This window comes from Melanotaenia boesemani, chromosome 9, assembly GCF_017639745.1.
Source record: "Melanotaenia boesemani isolate fMelBoe1 chromosome 9, fMelBoe1.pri, whole genome shotgun sequence".
Lineage (NCBI taxonomy): Eukaryota > Metazoa > Chordata > Actinopteri > Atheriniformes > Melanotaeniidae > Melanotaenia > Melanotaenia boesemani.
The window spans coordinates 27,102,079-27,124,583 of NC_055690.1; the positions used below are offsets into that span (position 1 = coordinate 27,102,079).

General features: G+C 37.4%; 2 protein-coding genes across 5 annotated transcripts in view; one reads left to right on the forward strand and one right to left on the reverse strand.

Moving 5' to 3' along the window:
• Nucleotides 1-492: 492 nt before the first annotated feature.
• On the forward strand, nucleotides 493-4,530 carry ssr3 (signal sequence receptor, gamma). Its single transcript, XM_041995498.1, has 5 exons — nucleotides 493-706; nucleotides 1,681-1,807; nucleotides 2,152-2,250; nucleotides 2,455-2,586; nucleotides 4,255-4,530. Exons 1-5 carry the CDS (start codon nucleotides 574-576, stop codon nucleotides 4,319-4,321), a joined length of 558 nt encoding a protein of 185 aa, XP_041851432.1. The 5' UTR covers nucleotides 493-573; the 3' UTR covers nucleotides 4,322-4,530.
• Nucleotides 4,526-22,505, reverse strand: part of kcnab1a (potassium voltage-gated channel subfamily A regulatory beta subunit 1a) — a 124,211-nt gene continuing 106,231 nt past the window's right edge. For all 4 annotated transcript variants that reach the window (XM_041995456.1, XM_041995457.1, XM_041995454.1 and 1 more), the window contains 10 exons: nucleotides 22,164-22,208; nucleotides 18,773-18,817; nucleotides 17,737-17,780; nucleotides 17,504-17,590; nucleotides 13,661-13,746; nucleotides 10,403-10,523; nucleotides 10,017-10,111; nucleotides 9,735-9,855; nucleotides 9,450-9,538; nucleotides 4,526-8,207 (listed from right to left, as the gene is read on the reverse strand). In XM_041995456.1, coding sequence (XP_041851390.1) covers nucleotides 8,118-8,207; nucleotides 9,450-9,538; nucleotides 9,735-9,855; nucleotides 10,017-10,111; nucleotides 10,403-10,523; nucleotides 13,661-13,746; nucleotides 17,504-17,590; nucleotides 17,737-17,780; nucleotides 18,773-18,817; nucleotides 22,164-22,208 — 823 coding nt within the window. In that variant the 3' untranslated portion in view covers nucleotides 4,526-8,117. The remainder of the gene's footprint in view (nucleotides 8,208-9,449; nucleotides 9,539-9,734; nucleotides 9,856-10,016; nucleotides 10,112-10,402; nucleotides 10,524-13,660; nucleotides 13,747-17,503; nucleotides 17,591-17,736; nucleotides 17,781-18,772; nucleotides 18,818-22,163; nucleotides 22,209-22,505) is intronic.

Sequence of the window (22,505 nt, forward strand, 5' to 3'; positions counted from 1 at the left end):
GAAAAGAGTTCACAATGCAGCCTTAAACTCACCTCAAAGCTTTGCAATACCTACCTGAAGTTCAAAAAGTCCAATAAATTGCTGGTGACTGTCATGCACTTCTTTCAAAATCGCCTGACCCAAGCATCACTGAAAATTTATGGGGCACCTGAAGACTGATAAAGCCAAATGTTCCTGACACCATATCAGAAGGATATTTGGAAATTTCTTAAAATATGTCTATATATCAGGGTTTCCATAATCTTGTGAAGTGTATGCATCTTGACTGTATGATCTAACACAAATGACATGCAAACATGACATATATACATTTTTTCAGGTAGACAGTTTTTCAAAATCAGAATATTAGGGAATGTGGTAGCAATGTGTATTTTAAACAAGACGTATGTAGTGTCTTTATCTTCCTGCAGGGGGCAGCAACAAACAACTGTGCTCCTTTATTGTCTAAACAACGAAGTAGGACGCGGATGTACTTCCGGGTTTATGCTGACGCGTCCCTCTCTCTCGTTCACCGACGTGTCAGTCCTCCTGTGTCCAGAGCTGAACTACACATAGACCAACCATTCCACAGACATGCCTCCTAAAAGCAGTAACAAGCAGCAATCAGAAGAAGACCTTTTACTTCAAGACTTCAGCAGAAACCTGTCAGCAAAGTCTACAGCTTTGTTTTACGGAAATGCTCTCATCGTTTCTGCTATTCCCATCTGTGAGTACCGCAAACTACAACTAGCTAGCTGATGCTAACTGGTTTAGCTGATTTACTGGAGTAGAAAAAGTAGGAAAACGGCTCTTAAGCGTAAACTTACCACAGCAGATAAACTCCAAAGTAACACGATGTAATGTTTAAAAGAATTTTTAAAAAGTGTAGTAGTGTGCTTAAGTGATAATTGAGAGAGTAAATGGCCGAGGTTAGCTCGCAGTATGTGCCACATTAAGACCATAGTAACAAGCAAAGAAGTCAAGCATATGATCACAAGACAAACCAAACAGAAAATAACAAATCGCTGTGGTCCGGCCTGATATATTTACTTTTTATTTTCTTCCATTTCTAGTTTCAGCAACAGTAGCTTTATAAATACTCCATGCAGTCTGCATGGGTCAATATACATGTTAGCCAAGCTCTTACTATATCTCCAAAACTTTCAGAAACCAGAATTATGTCTCCAAATAAATTTAACAACAACAGCAACAATTCTTAGCCAGGAGATTTATTGTCAAACAGTGGTCTTTAGATGAACAGGCTTTCATTACACACACACACACACACACACACACACACACACACACACATACATATATATATATACACACACACACATATTGTTAAATAGCAGTATACCAGAAAGGCTGCAATTTTTTTTTCTTGCGATTACAGTCAGCTCAAGCTCAAATTCAACACATGCTTTTATCCTAAATGACTAACATATGCAACGTTTACAAGCTAAAGTGTAGGTCATTGTTCTTGTTTCAGTAAGATACTCTGGCATATGTTATTAAATTCTATAGGTGTTTAAATGACAAAAAATAGATACATGCAGAAGATGTAAGTACAAAGTAAGTTTCAAAGCAGTAAAGAAACAACTCACAGCTTGGTCCATGCTGACTTCAGTTTTTAACCATGGCATATTATCAGTTGAAGAAAACTTTATTCTGATGTGTGTGTGTGTGTGTTTTCTCCAGGGTTGTTTTGGAGGATCTGGCACATGGACCTTGTCCAGTCTGCGGTTCTGTATGCTGTAATGACTCTAGTCAGCACCTACCTGGTCGCTTTCGCCTATAAGAACGTAAAATTTGTTCTCAAACACAAGTAAGAAGGATTAACATGTCACCACGTACCAAAGTCGAGTGAATTTCTATTACTGTAAAAAGTATTGGTAGATCTTTCTGAAATCTAACAAAGTTGATTGATAAGCAGTGGAGCTTTCACTGGGGAAACATAAAAATAAATCAATAAATAATAAATAAAATAAAAGTAAATCCAGTTTTCATTACATTTTAACTGAAGCTGGGCAAGTAAGTGTAACTGTCAGTAGATTTGTTTACATACATAACTGCTGTGTTCATAATAGTCTGTTTTGAGTTTGTGTGTATATATGTATATGTGTGTGTGTGCATTTGTAATACCTGTGAACTTCTATCTTTGTGTTCCAGAGTTGCCCAGAAACGTGAGGATGCTGTTTCCAAGGAGGTGACCAGGAAGTTGTCTGAGGCAGACAACCGCAAGATGTCCCGGAAGGAGAAAGACGAGAGGTGAAACATGTGCATGGTTTCATTGACTTATGCTGACTTAATGCTTCAAGGTTAGCTTCAACAAGCTTACTGGCTTTCATGTTTTGTGATTTAAGTTTGGAAGCAATCAAAACTGTTGTGCTAGTCTGAAGATGTTTGTCTGTGGTCAGTGAATGTTGATGGTGAAAGTTGGCATGAGATTCATTGTTTTTCTCTCATGACTAGGATCCTGTGGAAGAAGAATGAGGTTGCTGACTACGAGGCCACCACCTTCTCAATCTTCTACAACAACACTCTGTTTCTAGTCCTCGTCATTGTCGCCTCCTTCTTCTTGCTCAAGAACTTCAATCCTACTGTGTATCCTTTCAGTTGTATTTGTCATTTGACATCAGTGATTTTGAGGTTATTAAAAAACACATCACATAACTCATTCACACAACACCCCACTATGTTCAACAAGCAAGATCTGACCTTGATGATGACAAACGTGTCATTTTCACTTTAAGACTGGTCTGCACTTTGCTGTGAGTAGATGAGCTCTAAGTTAATAATTAGAGGATTGAATATGACCTGCTTAGTTGCTGTGCACTCAAATACATGCTTCTATATAGTTTAAAAAGACACTGTGCAAACTTCCATCCATCCATTGTCTATACTAGTGTTCATTTTATCAGCCATTTTTAAATTTAGTCTCAGTTTTAGTCCAGTTTCAATCCCACTCATTAGTTTTTATTACATTTAGTCAACCTCGTCTTGTTTTCATTTATTCAAGTTTTAGTCGACTATAAGTCGGCCATTTTAGTCTTTATTTTAGTCCAAGAAAACATAATTTTATTTGTCTAGTTTTATTCAACAAAAACTGTCAACATTTTAGTCTAGTTTTAGTCAGTACAATCATTTTACCCTTTTAATTTATTTGTCAACAGATAATATTGAAGATTGTTGGTAGTTAGTATAACGTTGAAGTTTAACATTGTTAAACTACATTCAACAATCCATTTAAAACTATACTTAAAACATAACTGTCCTATTTTATGCAGAAATAATTGCAGACATTTTTTTTGTTTACATGCATTATTTGTATTAATATTGATGCCAATTCAGATCAAATGTCCTTGTGATGGTAACCTGAAGACAAACAGAACAGCATTTTATGTCACCAAATAATACACTGGGATGCAAACTTCTAGAGCAGTGGTTCCCAACCCTTTTTTTAGCTTGGAGCCCCATTTTGATATCGCGAAACTCTGGCGACCCCAGACATTTAAAACACAGACAATTTTACTTACTTTTATACCACATTTAGGCTATTTCATGCATGAAAATGTAGGTTAAAGTTATTTTGAGTATTTTGTCTAGATGATTTGTTTTAGTACGTTTTAGTTTTTAGTTTGCATCCATGTGTAGCTGCCCAGGTGTTTTGGGTTCACTATAGTTCACTTGCAGCTCCTAGATTAGCTCATACTTTTGTCTGCTTTAATTAAACTTGCAATCCAACTGAAAACATAGTTGCTCGACCAGTATAACGTATCTAAGTTAGCATAAATTCAACTTCACACATAGACAGGATTTGACAAAATCATATCATCATATAATTTTTGTCTCATCTTTGTTCGTGAACTAAAATGTCCATAGATTTTTGCACAGCTTTTATTTAGTGAACTACATTTTCGTTTCGTCTTTATTAGTCCAAGAAAATACATTCTGATTTAGTCGCAGTTATTGTTTATTAATGGGGGTTTTAGTCTCGTCTAGTCTAGTTTTCATCCAGTGAAAAATGTGCATTGACGAAAATATTTTCATTTAGTTTTTGTTAACGAAATGAACACAAGTCTATACCTGCTTTTTCCAATATAGAGTCACAGGTGGGGGCCTGGGTGCTCTCCTAGTTGCTGTCAGGCGAAACGCAGGCACAGGTCACCAGGCCATCACAGCACTTTGCAAGCTTGATAAAAGAAATGAATGCGTTGTCACCCAGTGCTGCCTTCATTTGTGCATTTTTCCCTTAACCCACCTTTTTTACAGCAACTACATCCTGTCCATCAGTGCCTCTTCAGGACTCATTGCTCTGCTATCCACAGGCTCCAAATAAAAGGGGAAGAAATTGGTCCAGAGTGGGAGGGATGAGGGTTGGATTTGGTAAACAGTCTATTGGTTATCACTTAGGTTAGGAATTTGGTTTATCACGGGTTTAAAATATCACATTTCAGCTTCATGTAATTCATGATCAGATGTCTGAATGCTGTTTCTCCAGGTCTGTATTGTTTTTTTTTAACTAATAAAGCAACAAGGTAAACTTGTCATGTGTGTTTGCTTCACAGCCTTTTGAGTAGGTAGATAAATCTGAGTTAAGCAACCTGTTTGAGGTACGGTATAGAGCCCATTTACCAACTAAATTAGCAGACACAAATGTTTTCATTGGCAATGCATTTATTTCTAATCACACTTTCATATAGGCTATATACAGAAAGACCACTCTTCAGCAGAGAGACAGTTACACAGGAGATTTGCATATCACACAAAAAAAATAAATCTGTCAATCAAGGCTTTTCTATCCACACATCATACATGCTGTACACAACATTGATCTGTTGTATAGCACTACATTTTAATAGATTTAGTTTGGATGATTCACCAAATTCAGGACATTTGCAGGCTTTTTTATTTTACTACTGTATATATATTTTTAATTTAAGGTGAAAATTACCAGGCGAGTTGCTTGTTGCTTTCCGATTCCACGTTTTTCAAGCTGTGAGCAAACTGAAGTGTAGAGTTCATTGCAGTCTGTGGAGCTCATGATTCTTTGCTGCTCTGTCTTGAATCAAAGCTAGTGCTTTGTGTATCAAATAGGTTAAAGAAAACGTATATCAAAGAATCAGATTTAGGCCTAAAAACCCAACAGAGAGAAAATGGTACAGAACAAACTCAGAATGGCATTTTGGCTATCCCAAAGCCGTACTTGCAAAAAATGCTTTGAAACATCCTGGAAATTAACGGTTAGATTAAATGTGAAGTTTCATCTCTTAAGGCTTGATGTACAGTAGAAATAATTGACAAAATGTTTTTTTGAGGACAGGGTAGAAGGGGTTTAGGAGGATGTTTGTGCAAGAATATAATAATGACTAAGACATTTTTTACTAAGTTGGGGTAGACACTTGAACATGGTAGTCTGAGTTTGATTCTGCAACATAATGTTTTCTGTAGACAGAGCTACATAACCGTTTAGAGGAATTTTCCGATTGAGAAACCACTGGTTATTCAGCTGTTCTTCAGTTTGTTACAATGAAATTATAGATATTTGATTAAGCAGGCAAATATAATATTTATACATTATATGCTTAAATATTCTCTTCTCACATTATCTTGTTAGCCAGCACCGGAACACGATTGATCAACTTGTAACGAAAAACATCCCTGAATGTATATCTGTAGCAGGACTCAAGTGAAGGCACTCTGCCAGGTGGCCACAGTTCAACACTGACTCAGTGATAGGAAACATGTTGACTTACACACAGACTTAAAATGCATTTTACATTTGTACACATCAAACATTTTCTAACGCCGTGGAGAAAACCTTTACTCCACTGTATTAGTTACTATTTCGATGTCCAGAATGAGAGGAAATTTTTGTGTGAGCATTTGGGAAAAGCAAATGCAGTCGTTACCTACTGATCTGCAGAGGGCGTTTGTGCTGCAAGTCAACATTCATCAAGATGGAGATAGCTGCAACCTGGCCAACATCTCTGCTGATCTCAGTGATGGCTTGTTTTCCAGATGAAGCAGAACAACATGAATGCAAGAAGGTGACAACCATAAATCGAACCACTGAGTTGGAGATAATGTTTAAAAGTGAGGGCACAGAGTAACATTTAGGTCTGTTATTTATGTTTCCTTATAATGGTAATCGCCCCTCCTCCCTGACTTTTCAGATCGTTAATGCAGAAATCATAGTTTATTCCAAAAAGAAAAAACAAAAAGAGCCCAGAAAATGTTTGTTTTGCAGATATCTCAAGAGACATAAATGAACACTGATGTTTTAAAGCCAAGCTGAGGGAGGAAGATGGGATGAAGACTCACAAAAAAAACACTGCAACTGATGCAGTGATACAGCAAGGGAACAATAAAATAACTCTATTTACATCTTATTTATATATTTTCCATACATTACAGTGAAGTCCTTACAACCATAAGAAGCTTCCTGATAGTTTTACTTATGTTACAAAGTATGCCTTAATATTTTATATACATGTAGCATCTTCAAACAAAACAATGTTTAAAAATGTTCAAATAAATTTCATATTCAGTGACTACTCAAGAATAAATACTGTAATCTTTGCCACATCTGAAATGCCTTGTCTATATGCCACATTGTGCCATTAACAAGCAGTCTTTTGCAGTTTTTATTGTCACAACCAGACCTGTCATTTATTTCCCTCCTAGATCATGCTGTAGGTTCTCTGAAGCATTAAGTAAAGCAGCTTTAGTTCACAAGCAAAAAACCAGTGTTTTCATAATAAATGCAAACTGTGTAGTCCTTTTTTATCTCAGATGTTCTTGTTTTTGCAAGGCAATATTTCTCCCCTCCATAAGAAGCAGAGCAGCACTTCTTTAAAATGACCACAAGAGAGCAATGTGCTTTTCTATTAGTCTCTGTCTCTCTTACTCTTTTCTCTAATTCCTACCAATACTCCACATCCCACAATCCTCTGCTTCACCAGGGTCACACAGCAGGCAATCTTGCAGTATTTTTGATCCGACTCTTAATTATGAGCATCACCAAAAATCAGAAAGAGGCACACTATAGTAAGGGAACATGCATTTGTTGGTTGATGCACTCAGGATTTGCAGCCATTAATATCTGCTGAATACTAATTTGTACTATGTAGTACTAAATATGGGGCTGAATACATCTTGTGAGTATCTTAAAGCTAATTCAAGCTAATAGGTTTGTTGAGGTGTCATTCATATTCATTAAGATCAGTTTTTGAGAAGTATGAGCAAGTCACCTTGTCATTGACAAAGACCACATTTCATGAGAAGACATTTTTACCCCATGACATGAGTGTGCACCTCTGACACAGGAGGTTAAAGCTGGAAGCGTTTATGGAAATTTGCTGCACTGCATAGCATAACACTGAAAGCACTGACTAAATGATTTGCGTCAGCATGCAACTGAAGCCTCTCTGTGTCCACTCATCTGAGGTCCAGCTGATCCCCACATCTGAGGTGCTTACAGTGATGGAAAATATCTGTCCAACATTAATTTGTTCTTAAATAAAATGGTTTTGGAGTGCAGGGCTGGACTACAGTGTCTGAAAAATGAACTGAACTGCAAGGATAGATGAATATTCAAGGTGCTCTTCAACAAGGCACTTTAAATACTCTTGCATCACTTCTGTGTTTATAAACCAACAGAGAGGGGGTGTAATTTGATATATCTAAAAATGAGCTGTAGTTGGCTGCTTTGTTATCCAACCAAAGACCTACTGTCAGTCTTGTTAGATAAATATCAAAACAAGATTCCTCGGAGCTATAACACGGGCTGCTCTAAGCTCTGCATAGTTACATCAAAGATGTATGTGGCCTGTCGTCTTTGGGACAGAAAATTTTGATTCACTAAGTTGTGTTTGAGGCTGTGAAAAGTTGGCTGAGTTGTACTGGACCTGAGCTGAACATGGTAGAGCTAATCGAAGCAGAAGTCTCAAACAGACATTGTTGGTACGGAACGCTGGACTTTGCAAGGCTGTCAGTTCTGGGATGATGTGGGCTGGAGCTAAGTGAGGCCCAAGGAGTGAACCATGAACATGAACACTGAACAGAGGGTCCAAGGTAGAAGTATGGTGAAGTAGGTAGGTACAGCTGACCACTTAGTAGTCCACCAGTCTGGTCTAAGCACGATAGTCCTTCTTACTGTATGGTCTATTACCCAGGATGTGGTCGATGTCTGACACCACATGAGAGGTCATCTTGGGAAGAACCTGGATGAAAAAGATAATGATTATATATGACTCAAAGCGGGGAAAAAAATCCATGATGGTATTTTATATACCACATTGGGTCAAGAACCCTTTGGGTCTGGGGTAGCCTTTAATGTCACTTTCTGATGCACAAGGAACAGCTGCATATGGTTAGACACAATATCTGGCTCTCAAGCAAGCAACATATTTTCAAGTCCACCCGTTTGATTTTCACTTTTCTTCATTTTTGTTTTGAATATAGATCTTTATTTTGACTTCCTTCACTCTATCATACTACAAATTAGATTCAGACCTAATGGATAGGGAGGAAAATACACAATAAAGTACAGCTTTAATGGCATTTTCCAGGTTAACATGGCACTGCATCCTATAACTGCTACGTTACTCTGCATGTGGGTTTTGAAGGTAAAAGGAGTATCCTCTCCTTTTAAAACCAATGCAGTGTCACTAACGAGACCTACCACAGTTGTTACCAGGTAGCTTTTTGTTTTCTCTAAAAAGTTGGTCGACATTAACTAAACTGATCAAAATGAAGGTTACAGAGAGCAATTTAATCAGTACCTGGACTCATTAAGTCAAATCATAAATTCATATGGCTTTGCAGTATAAAACTAATTTACAGTCTCTAATCCATTACCTCTGCCTGCATTCCCAAACACTAAATTGCATTTTTGGACTAAGTCTATGCACTTTCTGTGAGTTTAGAAGTTACAAATCCCCAGAAGCTTATGGACAGCTTTGGAGAAGCTGAATGTGAAATCTGCAAATTAACAAGCCAGTGTTATGCCAAATTTCAAAACCCTGCAGGATCTGATTGGATTCTTTTCGCCTAAGGTATTTAACCAAACAAATTACTTTACTTTAAAAAATATTAAGCTGTATGTTCAATCAATTTTAAAGAAGTGGGATTTGTATTATAAGAATTTGATACAATTATAGAACTTGCAAAAAAGATTTGCAGGTGTTGGTTCTGTTGAATATAACCAGACATCATTTTACATGTTAATCCAACAGTGTGTGCAGAAAAAGAAGCTCTTAGGGTTTGTTTGCAGAGTTCCTGCCAAGGCAAAACTTCTGAGTGACAGAAAGGCAGCAGTGTTGGATGGACAAATAATAATGCTAATTACCCTTAATGCTAAATGGTACTTCAAATTACCTTTAGGAGTGGAAAGTAGTGGAGGACGAACATGAGGGAAATCAAATAAAACAATAATAGGTGTATGTGTCTCTGCATGTCCCTACCTGTATGGCCCCGAGGTTCTCCGTGAGCTGTTCGGGGTTGGATGTTCCCAGAAGGACGGAGCTCACTCCTTCATTTCTTAGACACCATGCTGGGAACAAGAAGAAACACATGCTAAAACTAAGCCAATTTCCACTTCATGGCACAAGACTACAACAGAAACCACCTAAACATTCAGTCTGACGTCCACCTGGATGCACCTATCTCACTTTTCAGAAACTTTGTTCTCAAAAGTAGAAACGAGCTGTTTTTTTTCTCCGACTTTGTCTGACAGCTACAAGACCTACCCACAGCCAGTTGAGGCAGAGTGCAGCCCAGCTTCTCTGCAATGTGGTTGAGCTCTTTCAGCTTGGCTTGCTGCTTCCTTCCATCCTCACTGACTATTTTCTCCTTCAACCACTGATAGGACTGGTAGGAGAGAGGATGAGACAGAGACTGAATGAGTAAACTATGGAAGGGTAAGACATGTTAAAAAAATATACAAATAAATAAAAAAAAAGACTAAAACACAAATCATATTGGGAAAAGTTTTATTAGGGTAACTGGAACAGATGAGCCCACAGGCTTACCTTCATGGAGGCCCTTGAAGATTCAGGGATGCCATTTTCATATTTCCCTGTGATGATGCCGCACGCCAGCGGTGACCATGTCATTGCTCCAACTCCTGTCACCATGGAAACCAAAAGAAAGTTAAACAGACTGACTTCATAAGATGTGCATGGGGAAGTGGTGTGAAAATATGTCAGCAAACAGTATGTGGAGAAGTAAAAATGCATGAGACAATGAATAAGGGTAAGCAAATTATATAACCTTACTTGAGACAAAATTATACATCAGTAAAGTCAGACCATGAGGTGTTAGTGTGCGATTCTCTTCAGAGGGGATGAAAAAGTGTTCTTACATCAGTAGGCACATAATGCATGTGATGGACTGCTTTACCATAGTGCATACTTGCCTATTTTATGATAAAGCTCGGGAAGTTGCACTTCAACTTTCTCCCTCTGGAAGAGGTGATACTCTGCCTGCTCACACACTGGAGGGATCAGATTAAACTGTCTTGCCACAGAATACGCCTCCTGGAGATTAAAAAGAAGGCAAAAGAGACAGAAATGGACAATCATTAAGTTCCAAGATGCTGTAAAACAATGTTTTTCTTGTTTCTGTCCTATGAATCATGAATTTAATTGTCATACTTTTAAAATGGTCTTTCTAGTGAGGAAAAAAGAAACAGACAGAAATGATGGCATGCAAGAGAACAGGTTGGGGGTGATAGGCAGTGGGGAGATAAACTCTGGGGAAAAATGGAAAAAGGACGAAGTTAATCAGCTTCTAGAAAGGAGGCAAAATTTCAAATGTACAGCTCACAGTAAGACACTTAATCAATATTCCATATGACAACTCTCTGAGGCATCGCATCTACAGTACTTATACATCACCATGACTGTATTCATATCTATTTTCTTACTGGTGCTTCAAGAAGGCATCTTTCTATCTTCACAATCTCCTTGCATTGACCTAATACACCCTCCGATCCTCCTAATATAACTACCCCTTTTCATAAAGTGTAGTGGAATTTTTATTATCAAAGGTCACACACTAAAGCCAATGCTTCCAAACACTTGTTACACTTGCCAAAAAAGCCAACACCACTATAGTGGACTTCTGATTTTCAGATCTCACAAATACACAAAAACGAGACCATACACAAACACAAATGTGATTATAATGTTCTGTCTTTAAGCACCATTTTATTTAGTTGTTTTCCTGCAGTCATTCAGCCTAACAAATTACTAGTTGCCCTTCTGAGCTGCAACCCATAACATGTGCCTCCAGGCTGTATGTGTGGCCATTTGTGCGTACACTGTATTGCTGCCTTGTCACGTACACTTAGAAACCCTGTTTACTTCCCCCGTTCCTTCATTATTGATGCTATCTAAAGTACAGAGCTTTCATCTGGGCTTAAGTTCTTCAAAGATATCTGCTCCCTTTCACCAGATCACACAGAGAGAGAATGCATGGGACTGTCTTTAGAATGAGTGGGAGGGAAGGCATGGGAAGAAAGGTGTTATGTCCTTGACCAGCACTTTATGCACATTTTAGTCTGCTGAGTGGATATTTTCAGTACTGTAGTGAGAACTGAAGCAAGAATATTGTTTCTGGCAAGAGGAGGTACTATTAAATTGACTGTGAATGCTTCACAATTAACCCTGTTTTTCCATAAACGTTCACTCCAGTAAACTAGTCTTCCTTTTTCCACTTGCAAACAAAATTGCCTGCCAGGGATACATAAAATTGTTTGAATATGAAATTGTTTGAATGGAATTGAATATTAAATGTAATTAAATAGTACTACTATCATTTAGGTCAAGTAGAGATGAGTATTTTCTTGGCTACAAGCAGATTTCAAAGTTTTAAGCTTGCAGGTGCATAAACATGAACACCCTTTCCCTCGTTTTACAATAAAACTGTTTGGTTTTAGCTTACAGGATCATTAAAATACATGAAACCTGTGAATGTTTAACATAAGGGCTGCAGACACATGTTAAGACTGTAAACAATTACATTTGATTGACTTGGTTGTTCCAAATGGCCACATGGGATCCACTCCACATACTAATATAATTACATGATTCCCATTATCAAATTATAGGTATCACATTTATGTAATATATGTCTTAATGCAAATTCTATTCTTAAAAGCAACTCTTTGGCAGTCTTTTTCCCACATTTGCAAAACATAAAACAACTATCTCTTTCCTCAGTTGGTAAGGTGAAGGGGTGTACGATCTCAGCTTATGTCAGAGTTGAGTTACTACCAAGCAGCAACCTCCGGCAGTGAAATGTGAAGCCTATGTGGAAGCACGAAAAATTGCAGTTCACCCCTCATCCACCAAGGGCTGGCTGCAAAACAGAGCAAATCCCCAGACTCCCATGTTTAAAAGACCAGCTTCACAACAGAAATAAACATGTTTAAAGCCTGGTACAAAAATCCATTTTAGAATTAACAGGTCAGGGTTACCTTCATGACAACTGTGAGTGGGATGATTTTTTTTTATAACTCATCTGTTTAGATGTTATTTAATCTTGAAATTTGGAATAATTGGGGGCGTGTCCTTTTGATTGACAGGTGTCCAATATCCGTGGAAAGGAGGGAGAGTGCAGCAGAACTGTGGTTTTTAGCCGGCTAACAGCGTGTCTTAGCTTTAGCCCGCCTACCACCGTTAGCTGGTTAGCTACTGTTAGCTCCAGGTTAGCTTGGTTAGCTCTTAGCTACAGACAGCTAGTTTGATGGGTGTCAATCATTCACCCCGACCTTCACAGTACCCCTCTCAGCTCCACCTCTTTGCCCATTTTTGGATTTTCCGGGAATGTCAACATGCATGACTGCTGCGTAGATGGCGATGGTGGGAGCTGTCAATGAGCTTCAATAAGCTCTTCAGAAACCTAGGGGTGACGTCACGGAGGCTCTGTCCATCTTTTATATACAATCCATGGTTACTACTCATGCTACTAAAACATAGAAACTCAACAACAATTCTTCCTGTAAAGGGAGACTGTGTTTTTTAAATACAAAATATAGGATTCATCATCAAGAGTCAATTGACATTTTAAAGTGGAGCTACTAAACTTTGGCAGATTTTTCACACTATACACTTTCACACTAACAACAGCTAATTCAGCATCTCTCTTGCATTCTGTCTTTTCTCTGAGCTCTCTCCAGACAGTGAAAGTCAGTCCAATGTTGACTCTTGCTTTGTTCTTTTCTCTATTTCTTTTCCTCCCTTCCTACAATAATGTCATCTTGGGGTTCTTTGCAGTATCAGCCATGGTGTGCATCCAAAACTGCAAGTGTGTTGATATCAGGTCACTGGTGTGTGAGACCCAGTGGTAAAGTAAAAAGGAGCTGAAAAAGTTGTGTGGTTTTTCAGCCAAGGTATTCCATTAATCCTTTTTTTTTAATTTGTTATCATTTTAATGATTAATTAATCAATAATTATTATAGTAATTATTAATTAATTATTAAAAACAGAAGATCTCTGGGTATATTTCAGGAGTCTAGTTCATGTGTGAAAACAGCTTATGTTGTCTTGGATTAGCGTAATGAATTATTCTATCTGCTTTGTTAGTAAGGTTGTTAACACATTAACTTTAGATAGGCTATTCCATAAACAGTGGTTTGCTGAGAATACAGTCAAAGCTCTTTGTATCTTACCATAATCTCCATGGCTGTCCACCGAGACGTCCCCCAGTACATCGCCATACCTTGGTTTATCACATAAGTCATTGCTCGAACAATCTCTGTAGAGAAGCACATTGCCACATCATATCACTAGAACAGTTTGTTGATTTATTCCATTATCAATAATACTGCTAAAAGGTCAAACACTAACTAACTAACACTAACTAAAACTTGGAATATTGTATACATCAGGAGGCAGTGTTAGGGAAAGCAAAGCACACAGAACAAACAAAACCAAACCAAAAGAAACTTAAAAAAGTGCAGAACAATGTTTATTGTCCCCATGGGCTGCACCATAGAAATCTTGTCTGCAGGAAAGCTGCATGCTTTTAATCAGCAGTGGCCAAGCAACATGAAAACACAGAGTCAAAAATAGAAAAGACTGAGACCCAGAAAACAACAACAAAAAAAAAAAAAACAATGTGAAGGAAGGAGTTTTCTTTATGTGAAGTCAATTCCATCTAGAAAACAGAAGAATCCACAAAGGGCAAATAGTGGCTTTAAAAGAACTGTGACTCAAGTTTTGTGTAGAGCTCATAAAGAAAACAAGGCCACTCACTTCCTGGAGTCTCTCTTACCTGCTGATGGCTCATCACCCAACCCTAACAACTCTAGGGACAAACTAACAAGCTCACACACTAATGCCCCTCTGATAACATTCAATCTGCTGCATATTTAATGGCGCAATTAGCTCCAACATTGCTGACAGGGCAAGCCAACAGCAGTTAGAGCCAACAAAAACTCAGATTAGTACTGTCATTAAGGCTATTCATTATTGCCCTGCTCTGACTGTAATTACAGCAATGTCCCTCACTGTGGCAGGACTCCTGTTCTCCCTTCTCATACTTGGCAAGAGAACAGATTATGTGGGATAAGAAAGTTGACAAAAAGACTGACAGAAAAGATAAAAGCTAGAAACAGAATTATAATAAAAAAGATGATGGAGGAAAAGTTAAGTACAGAATCACATAAGAAGAGGTTTGAAAAAGGGCTTGCGATGGCAGGATTTTTTCATTCACTTAATGTTGCAAGTGATAATTAACAGCCTGCTGTCCTCACTGACATCCTGCCAGGGTAAATAACACACTATAGACAAGCAAACAATTCAATTTATTTTCTATTGCTATTTCAGTATTCATTTTCTTCCCTTAACCAGCCCATATAAATACAAACTGCCACAATTTCCGGCCAATGAAAAAGAAAAAAGTGTAAAACTAGTCAGAGAAGACATATGGAATGACACAGGAAATGGGCAATAGGATCTCATGCTGGGGAAAAGCGCATGACAATAGAAATAAATAAAAATAAAAAGGCAAAGGATAAGAAAAGCCAGAAATTAAAGTATTTGTGTGACAACAGCATCAGATACACAGCTGCAACAAGTAATGAAAACAGCTTCCCCAGTGTGTAGTGTCAGTGTAGAGATCTTAATGATACTAGTTTCCCTTAATGGCTGAAATAACTGTCACCACACCAACAAACATATAAAAACTGTCACGTCACTGTAATATATATATATATATATATATATATATATATATATATATATATATATATATATATATATATATATATATATATATATATATATTAAGCATCCCAATTTCGTTTTCTTTTACATTAAGTGGCCAATTTGGGAAGGAGGTTAGTAGACGAAGACAGTGTTATGTACGAGGTAATGTTGTGCTCATAGACTAGGCAATCATCTAGATGCTACCTGGAAATGTAGCACCAACTCATATTAATGCAGACCACTTAGAAGCACCACCACGTTCATTGACAGTGACCTCTTTCTGCAGGATAATGTACCCTGACACACAGCAAAGAAAGTTGGAGTGGTTCACTGAATATGAAAAAGAGCAGCTAATTTGATTGAAACTCTACCTGCAGTATATCTAGTGTAACAGAGTTATGCTCAAATCAAATTCATTTTATTTTAGGGCACTTTTCATGCACAAAGCAACACAAAGGGCATTACATAATAAAAACAAATTGTGTTTGTTAAAAACAAAATTTAAAAGCCTTCACACACCAAAGTATATAACAAAAAAAATTAAAACACACCTCATACAAAGCGCACTCCCCCCACCTGCCCATACCCCATTCTGTAGGAACATTAACTCCCAACCTGAATTACTGTCTCTTAACTGAATGTAAGTATAAAAATAATAATAGAATGAAAACATTTGGCTTGATGTTGCTGTGAGGAAACGGTCTCTAGTGGATCCAGTCACACCGGAAGCCAGCCCACCCAAGACCACAGAGAGCACCACCACATGAACCACCTAGGTCAGGGCAGGTCGAGGCCCACACCACAGCCCCAGGGCTGCAGTGCAGGACCCCAGCCACTCTGAAAGGGCACTCACCATGGCAACAACTCGGCAGACTGAGTAGGCGTAGCTACCGGTGTGGAGGATCCTCAAGAGGAAAACACTGGAGTTAAAAAGTAAAATCAAGAATGAATAAACTTAAAAACAATAAGAACTGATAAGAGTGATAAGAATAAAGACAATGATAAAAGAGATCAGGAAAATAAAATAAAATAAAATAAAATAAAATAAAATAAAATAAAATAAAATAAAATAAAATAAAATAAAATAAAGGAGTTTAAAACTGTGTACTTGGGTAAAAACAATTAAGTGGTAAATGGTCTGTATTTATATAGTGCTTTTTACTGTACCTGGAATGCTACCCAATGTGCTTTACATTCACCCATTCACACACACATTCACACACTAATGGTGGAAGCTGCCATGCAAGGCGCTAACTACAACCTATCAGGAGCAATTTGGGGTTTGGTGTCTTGCTCAGGGACACCTCGACATGAGCTCGAAATGGATCGAACCGGCCACCCTCAGGCTACAAGACGACCACTCTACCCACTGAGCCCCGCCTTTTAAAACAATAAAACAGAAAGCCACATAAACAGGTGGTATTTAAAATATTAGAAAAATATATGATTGAATAAGTGAAAATCTAAACAAAATCAAATAAAATTAAGCTATAAGCTAAACTAAAAAAGGTCACGAGCCTGTTTTTAAAAGCAGCAACAGCAGCCCTGAGGTGTGCTTGTGTGCTTATGCTGTATGATTACGTTTGTAGAGACCCTGATAATAAAAACTGCAAACCTTGTCTGCAAATTCATTATTTAGCTGCTTTTTGATTTTAATTAGTCTTACATGTACAAATAACCTAGAAGCTAAATTTCATATCAACAACAAAGTCTGCTGTCAAAACCCCATTCAACCAAAAAGTACAAAAAAAGAAAAATTGTGTCCATTTCTATTGTATTTTCTATTTTCTGACAAAAACATCACATGATTGAGCAGTGCATGCAAACCCAGTAACCCAAGGCTTACTTCCCAACATTTTCAAATCTCCAGTATAAGGAAGAGTATCATATATGGACACCAATGATTATATTCGCAGCTAATGTAGGGCTGCACTTTCAGTTTCTCAATCAAAACTGCGATGATCTTGTCCTTGCACTGATGCATAATTCAGATCTGATCACAAATAAATTAGTTCCTATCAACAATTTTAAACCTAAACTCAATGGAAAAACATTGGGTTTAACAAAGTATCATAATTTTCTCTTAAAATCCTTTTAATGTTTCCTTTCATTTAATCTTAAAACATACATAAGCTAATTTCCTAAACAAATCGAGAATCTGAAAGTCAGACAAAGTCTTTTGAAAATAGTATGACCAACCCTCAGTTTAACAGGTTTCCTTTATTCCCCCCTTTTTTAAAAGAAACCAGTTTAAATGAATTTCATTGTGCATACAGTAAATGAATATTGATAAGCTGACTCACCCTCCATGGGCGTGTTGCTGTCAGGGCGGTTGGCAAAAACTACATCTACATACTCCAACTGCATCCTCTTTAGAGAGTCTTTCAGACCTGGAAAAGGACACCGAAAAACAAAGATTGAATAAAGAAATACTGGTTAAAAAAGAGAAGACTTATCCAGGAGAAAATCTTAGTGTGGTCTATAATCTCATAGCTTTCTTTGCTTCATGAAAGAAAATGGAAGTGTAATCTCTCACCTTCAATAATGTGTTTCCTTGACAATCCTCTCTCTGTCTCCGCTCTGATAAAATAAAGGACATGGAATCAATAAAAAAAAAAAAACTTCACTGTATCTGTCCAAGTGTTTGCATTCATGCAATTTAACTTGTTGAAGCTTCTAATTCAGTGTGGGGGTCTTTTAAAAAAAGAACATTGACATGAAATGATGAAAATTTTCTGTGGACAGTGCATATTCCACACAAGGTTGCAGGAGAAGGACTGTGTGGCAGAAAACCAGAAAATATTTTTACTGACTTCAACCATTTCTGGAAAATCTGAAACCCCTTTCAACTGTCAATCATGTGGCCCGCCACTGTTGATGCTGTGACTAGAATCTACATCTCAGGCTGTGTTATGTAAATGGGTCAGTGTGCTCTCAGCTGATCATTATGCATCCGAACTCTGCACGGGAGACAGAGGACGAAACCTAACATACAGGAAACATAAAAAATGCTCAACAACTGGAGAAAAATTTCAGCTTTATCATCAGACCCAGTTGGACAGGGTCTGCCTCTGAGTGTGTATAATATATGCATGTAAACCTTATAAAACAGATTTATTTATTCTATTTCCTCAGGTTGTTTTTCTCTGTTAATAGAGAAACTGATCACATCAGAAAACTGAGGAAAACTGTCTGTGGCACAAATTAGCTAAACTTTGAACAACTTTGAAAATAGTTTAATACATTAAGCATTAGTTTCCCCGAAGCAACCCAAAGTTACAGTAGATACACTGCTTTGGAGTTTCTCCTGAATGATGTTTGTGAATATTTTAATACATTTGCTCCTGTGTGTGATAAATGTTTTGTGAGCTATCAAACTGAATTGGAGATACCCTACGAACTGTTTAGCCATTACTGGCAATATGTGCAGTTAACTCACACACACACAGCCCAAAAGAATATTTCCAGAAAGACAGTGAAAAATGTGTACTGTTTACGGTTTACTTGCTAAAAGGAAACGTAATGAAAGACCTTCAGTTAAGGAAAATTAACTATGAGAGTTTTTTACTTACTTTCCTCCCCAGTAAAGTTTTGTTGTAATGACCAAGCTGGACCGCCTAAAGAAGTGATGGAGAACAAAATATCAACAGGGAATAATACTGCATTAGAAGGATTCAGACATGCAGGACCTTTGCAGTAACGTCTGTCTGGTTTAAATGTGCAATGTAAGTACCAAATACAGTGTTTACACATTTGACTGAATAGTACAAAATGCTCATTTCACATATTTACAAGGTGCTAGAGGATGTTTTTTTGCTTAAGCTGATTTGGCCTTGTTAAAACATGGTGAAAGCAAGCCATCCATAACACATGAAACATAACATGTCAACCACTACGAGACCGGATGATTGCAAGAGCTTATTTTTTGCATATGTGATTAAACAATAGTTTAGCTTAACTGTTTTTCCTGAGGTTGTTTGAAATCTGCACTTCCTGGGCATTTTTTTTTTTTTTTTTTTTTTGCAGTGTGATGTATTATTAACAAACCTTGTCAGACACATGTATTCCTGACATTATTTATGTAGATCTTAGTGATCCCATTAGATCTGGGTTTGATGACACACAGGCTGCAATTCTTGGAACCACTTAATTAATATGTATAGAAACTGTATGATCGTTGTAGAACCTGGACACCATGTAGTTAAATTTCCATGGCGCTATGTTTTAAAAATGTATTTTTACAGTATAAATATCTTTAAAAAAAATCCTTCTGAGATAATATTTCAATGTCCCATATTATGCAAAATTCACTTTCTAAAGGTTTTCTAACAGTCATATGTGTCTTCATAGCCTGTGTATGAGGCCCAAAAGTGAGAAAATTCTGTCACCTCTCTCACCTGCTTGTTCCACTTTCTAGCAAATTTATGCTCAAATGAGTGAGTCTGAGATCTTTCCCTCTGTGATGTCATGATAGGAAAAACCACTTCCTTGGGTTGTGGATACTCATTAACCCGCCCTCCCTGGCTAACTGAGCCGGCCTTTTAAAATTACCAAGCGGGTGCCAGCAAAAGCTGGATCCTCTTCCAGAGGGGCCCGTGGACAGGCACCACTCATGAATGTTTAAAGGTTCAGACACAGAAGCAGCCTGTTCTCCACAGAGCTCACTAGACCCACATTTGGAATGGCTGAGATTAAGGACCAAGACTTAATTTGGGGTAATACACTTTGAAATCAATGTAGTTGGAACTCTGACACTCATATGAAATTGTTAAAAAAATGTATAATAATGGACCTTTAATTTGATCTCAGTTTTAATTGAATTCATTTACTTTATTAAATCCATTTGGGATTTTAGGCTCTGCATTTTATCCAACTCTAGTAGATTTGCTAGAGCAGTGGGCTACCATATTTAGGCACCCAGGGTTACAGCGGTTCACTTCTGTTGACACCCCGGGGGCTTGAAACTGAGCTTAAGGTAGCCCACCTGTGTGACCACTAGGATACGACCACCCCGGTTTCTAAAACGAGATTCTTTAAAAAGTCAAAAAGTTAACAGTATCTGTTAATGAGGATGTGATAATGATGTACTTATTTCACCCCTTGATTATAGATACAGACAAATAGAGTTAAATAAAATTTGCGTACTTAATAATATTTCCTGGTTGGACAAAGGCAAGTTAACTGGAATATTACTGAAAGTATAAACAATGTCCTTTCTGACCATCTGCCTTGCCATGTTGCCAATTTTGGTCTTGTCACTGTAACCACTTAAGGCCAGAAACACTATTTTGCCGTCCAACTAAAGTCCATTGGTAATTGTATCTCTATCCTAGTAAGTCATGGAAGAGTGACATTAAATTTATATGACCAACTCAGTGTCCTGAAACTGATGCAGTCTACTTTTCCTACTGAAACATGTTGAACCTTTTAAAACATGAGAAGCCCCAATTAGGAGACTTTGAGAATTGATGGTGCCAAACTGTGCCATTTTTGAGACTTTGTTCTGCACTTTATTAAAGTTGACCTTAGCAGAGATAATGGCCACGTATTGTGCTATGATTTGATAGAGATTAAGAGCTGCAGCTGCATCCTTCCAACGGGACATTCATATTCATTCTGAAAGTATTCAAACAGACCATGCTGTTGCAAATTTAATACAGGAGGCCAAAAAACAAGCAAAGGGCTCAAAGGGTTAAATGCACCTAGTAAAAATGAAAACAAAACCAGATGACAGCTTTTTCCATCTGACTTGTGCAATCTGTACTCTAAGCTGTGTTTTTGAATTCACAAGCCTGTTACTTAATTTCCAGTCTCAAGTGGTGACATGGTTAGGAAAAACAGTGAGTTACACAACAGGTGTAATTAAGCTAAGAGTTTAAAACTCTGTTAAATTAACCCTCCACATATTTCAGCATAACACAAGATCATCATGCAGAGTTATCATCCCGTTAAAGGATAAACAGAACAGATCGTTTTCATCATGTACCAGTTTTAGCATTGCCAATTTAATAACAAACTGCAAACTTTAGTCACGTGTCAAATAATCTCTGCCAGCCAGCGATGTGTTGTGAGTCACTTTAGCTACATTCACTTCCCACAAGTGGAATCTCATCTTCTTGTGCTGCCTGTTCTGTCCTCAAATTGTAAATCAGCACATTCATGATAACAATCAGTCTGAATTGTCAAGTTCAGCATGTCTTAACTGTACCAGCATCAATACGCCCACTGGTATAATGCAGTCAGCCCCGTGCATGACACTGCTGGGAGCTGCATAATGATGGAGCATCAACACTCATGACTAGCAGCTAAATGCTCCCCCATTTAGAACTGCGTCATGCTGACAAATTATAATGTGGTAAAAAGTACTGTTGCAGAGAGAGGCTCTAGCACTGCCTTTATATCCGTTTCAATTCATTTCAGGCTGCATTCAAGATCCAAATTTAGTGTTATCAAGAGTTTGATGTGAGAAAAACGGGGCAATAAGGTGCTTTCTCTCTCTCTCTCTCTCTTTCTCTCTCTCTCTCTCTCTCTAAATATATATATATATATATATATATATATATATATATATATATATATGCATGTGTAATTTCCATTTGAAGTTGCTTTCATGTTAGTGCAACTCCCCCTTTCTCTCTCCGACTGAGCTGATCAATAATAAAACAACTGGGCATGTTTAAATGATTACAAAAAAAAAAAAAAAAAAAAAAGAAGAAATTGAAATTCATGAAAAAATGAAAATGCCTGCAGGCATGTTGTCATGTAGTGACTGTTACACTCTGCAGTATGCATGAGAACCAAATACACAGCAAAAAAAAAAAAAAAAAAAAAAAAAGAGATTTTAGATTTTTTTCTTATTTGACTAAATAAGATCACACACATGCACAGATATCATCTTTCTACATATTTTTCTCTTTCATGCAGAAGCGGTGAAGCAATCAAACACAATAATGTCATCATTACCTCCAGCACTTCTTCTTGATAATGTTTCCTAGAATGATTTCGGCCCTGCAAGGCAACATAAATGAAGTGGCATTATTAAAATTGCAGTCTAAAGTCAGAAGTATTTCGCTTACAAAATTTATTCTTCAACCCAGTGTCATTAAACGTCTACAGACCCCTGTGACAACTATTTGGTTGATAAGTGTCCAGTTAAAATTTGCATTTTTATAAAATGTATTAACTTCCTAATTCAAGCTAATAAAGTGGAGAGATGTCAGAAGCCTTTACAATAATTTTTTAAATGTTTTTATTGATTTTTTTTATCATGTTTGGTGACATTTTTCTGTGTAGCTGTAGTTCTTG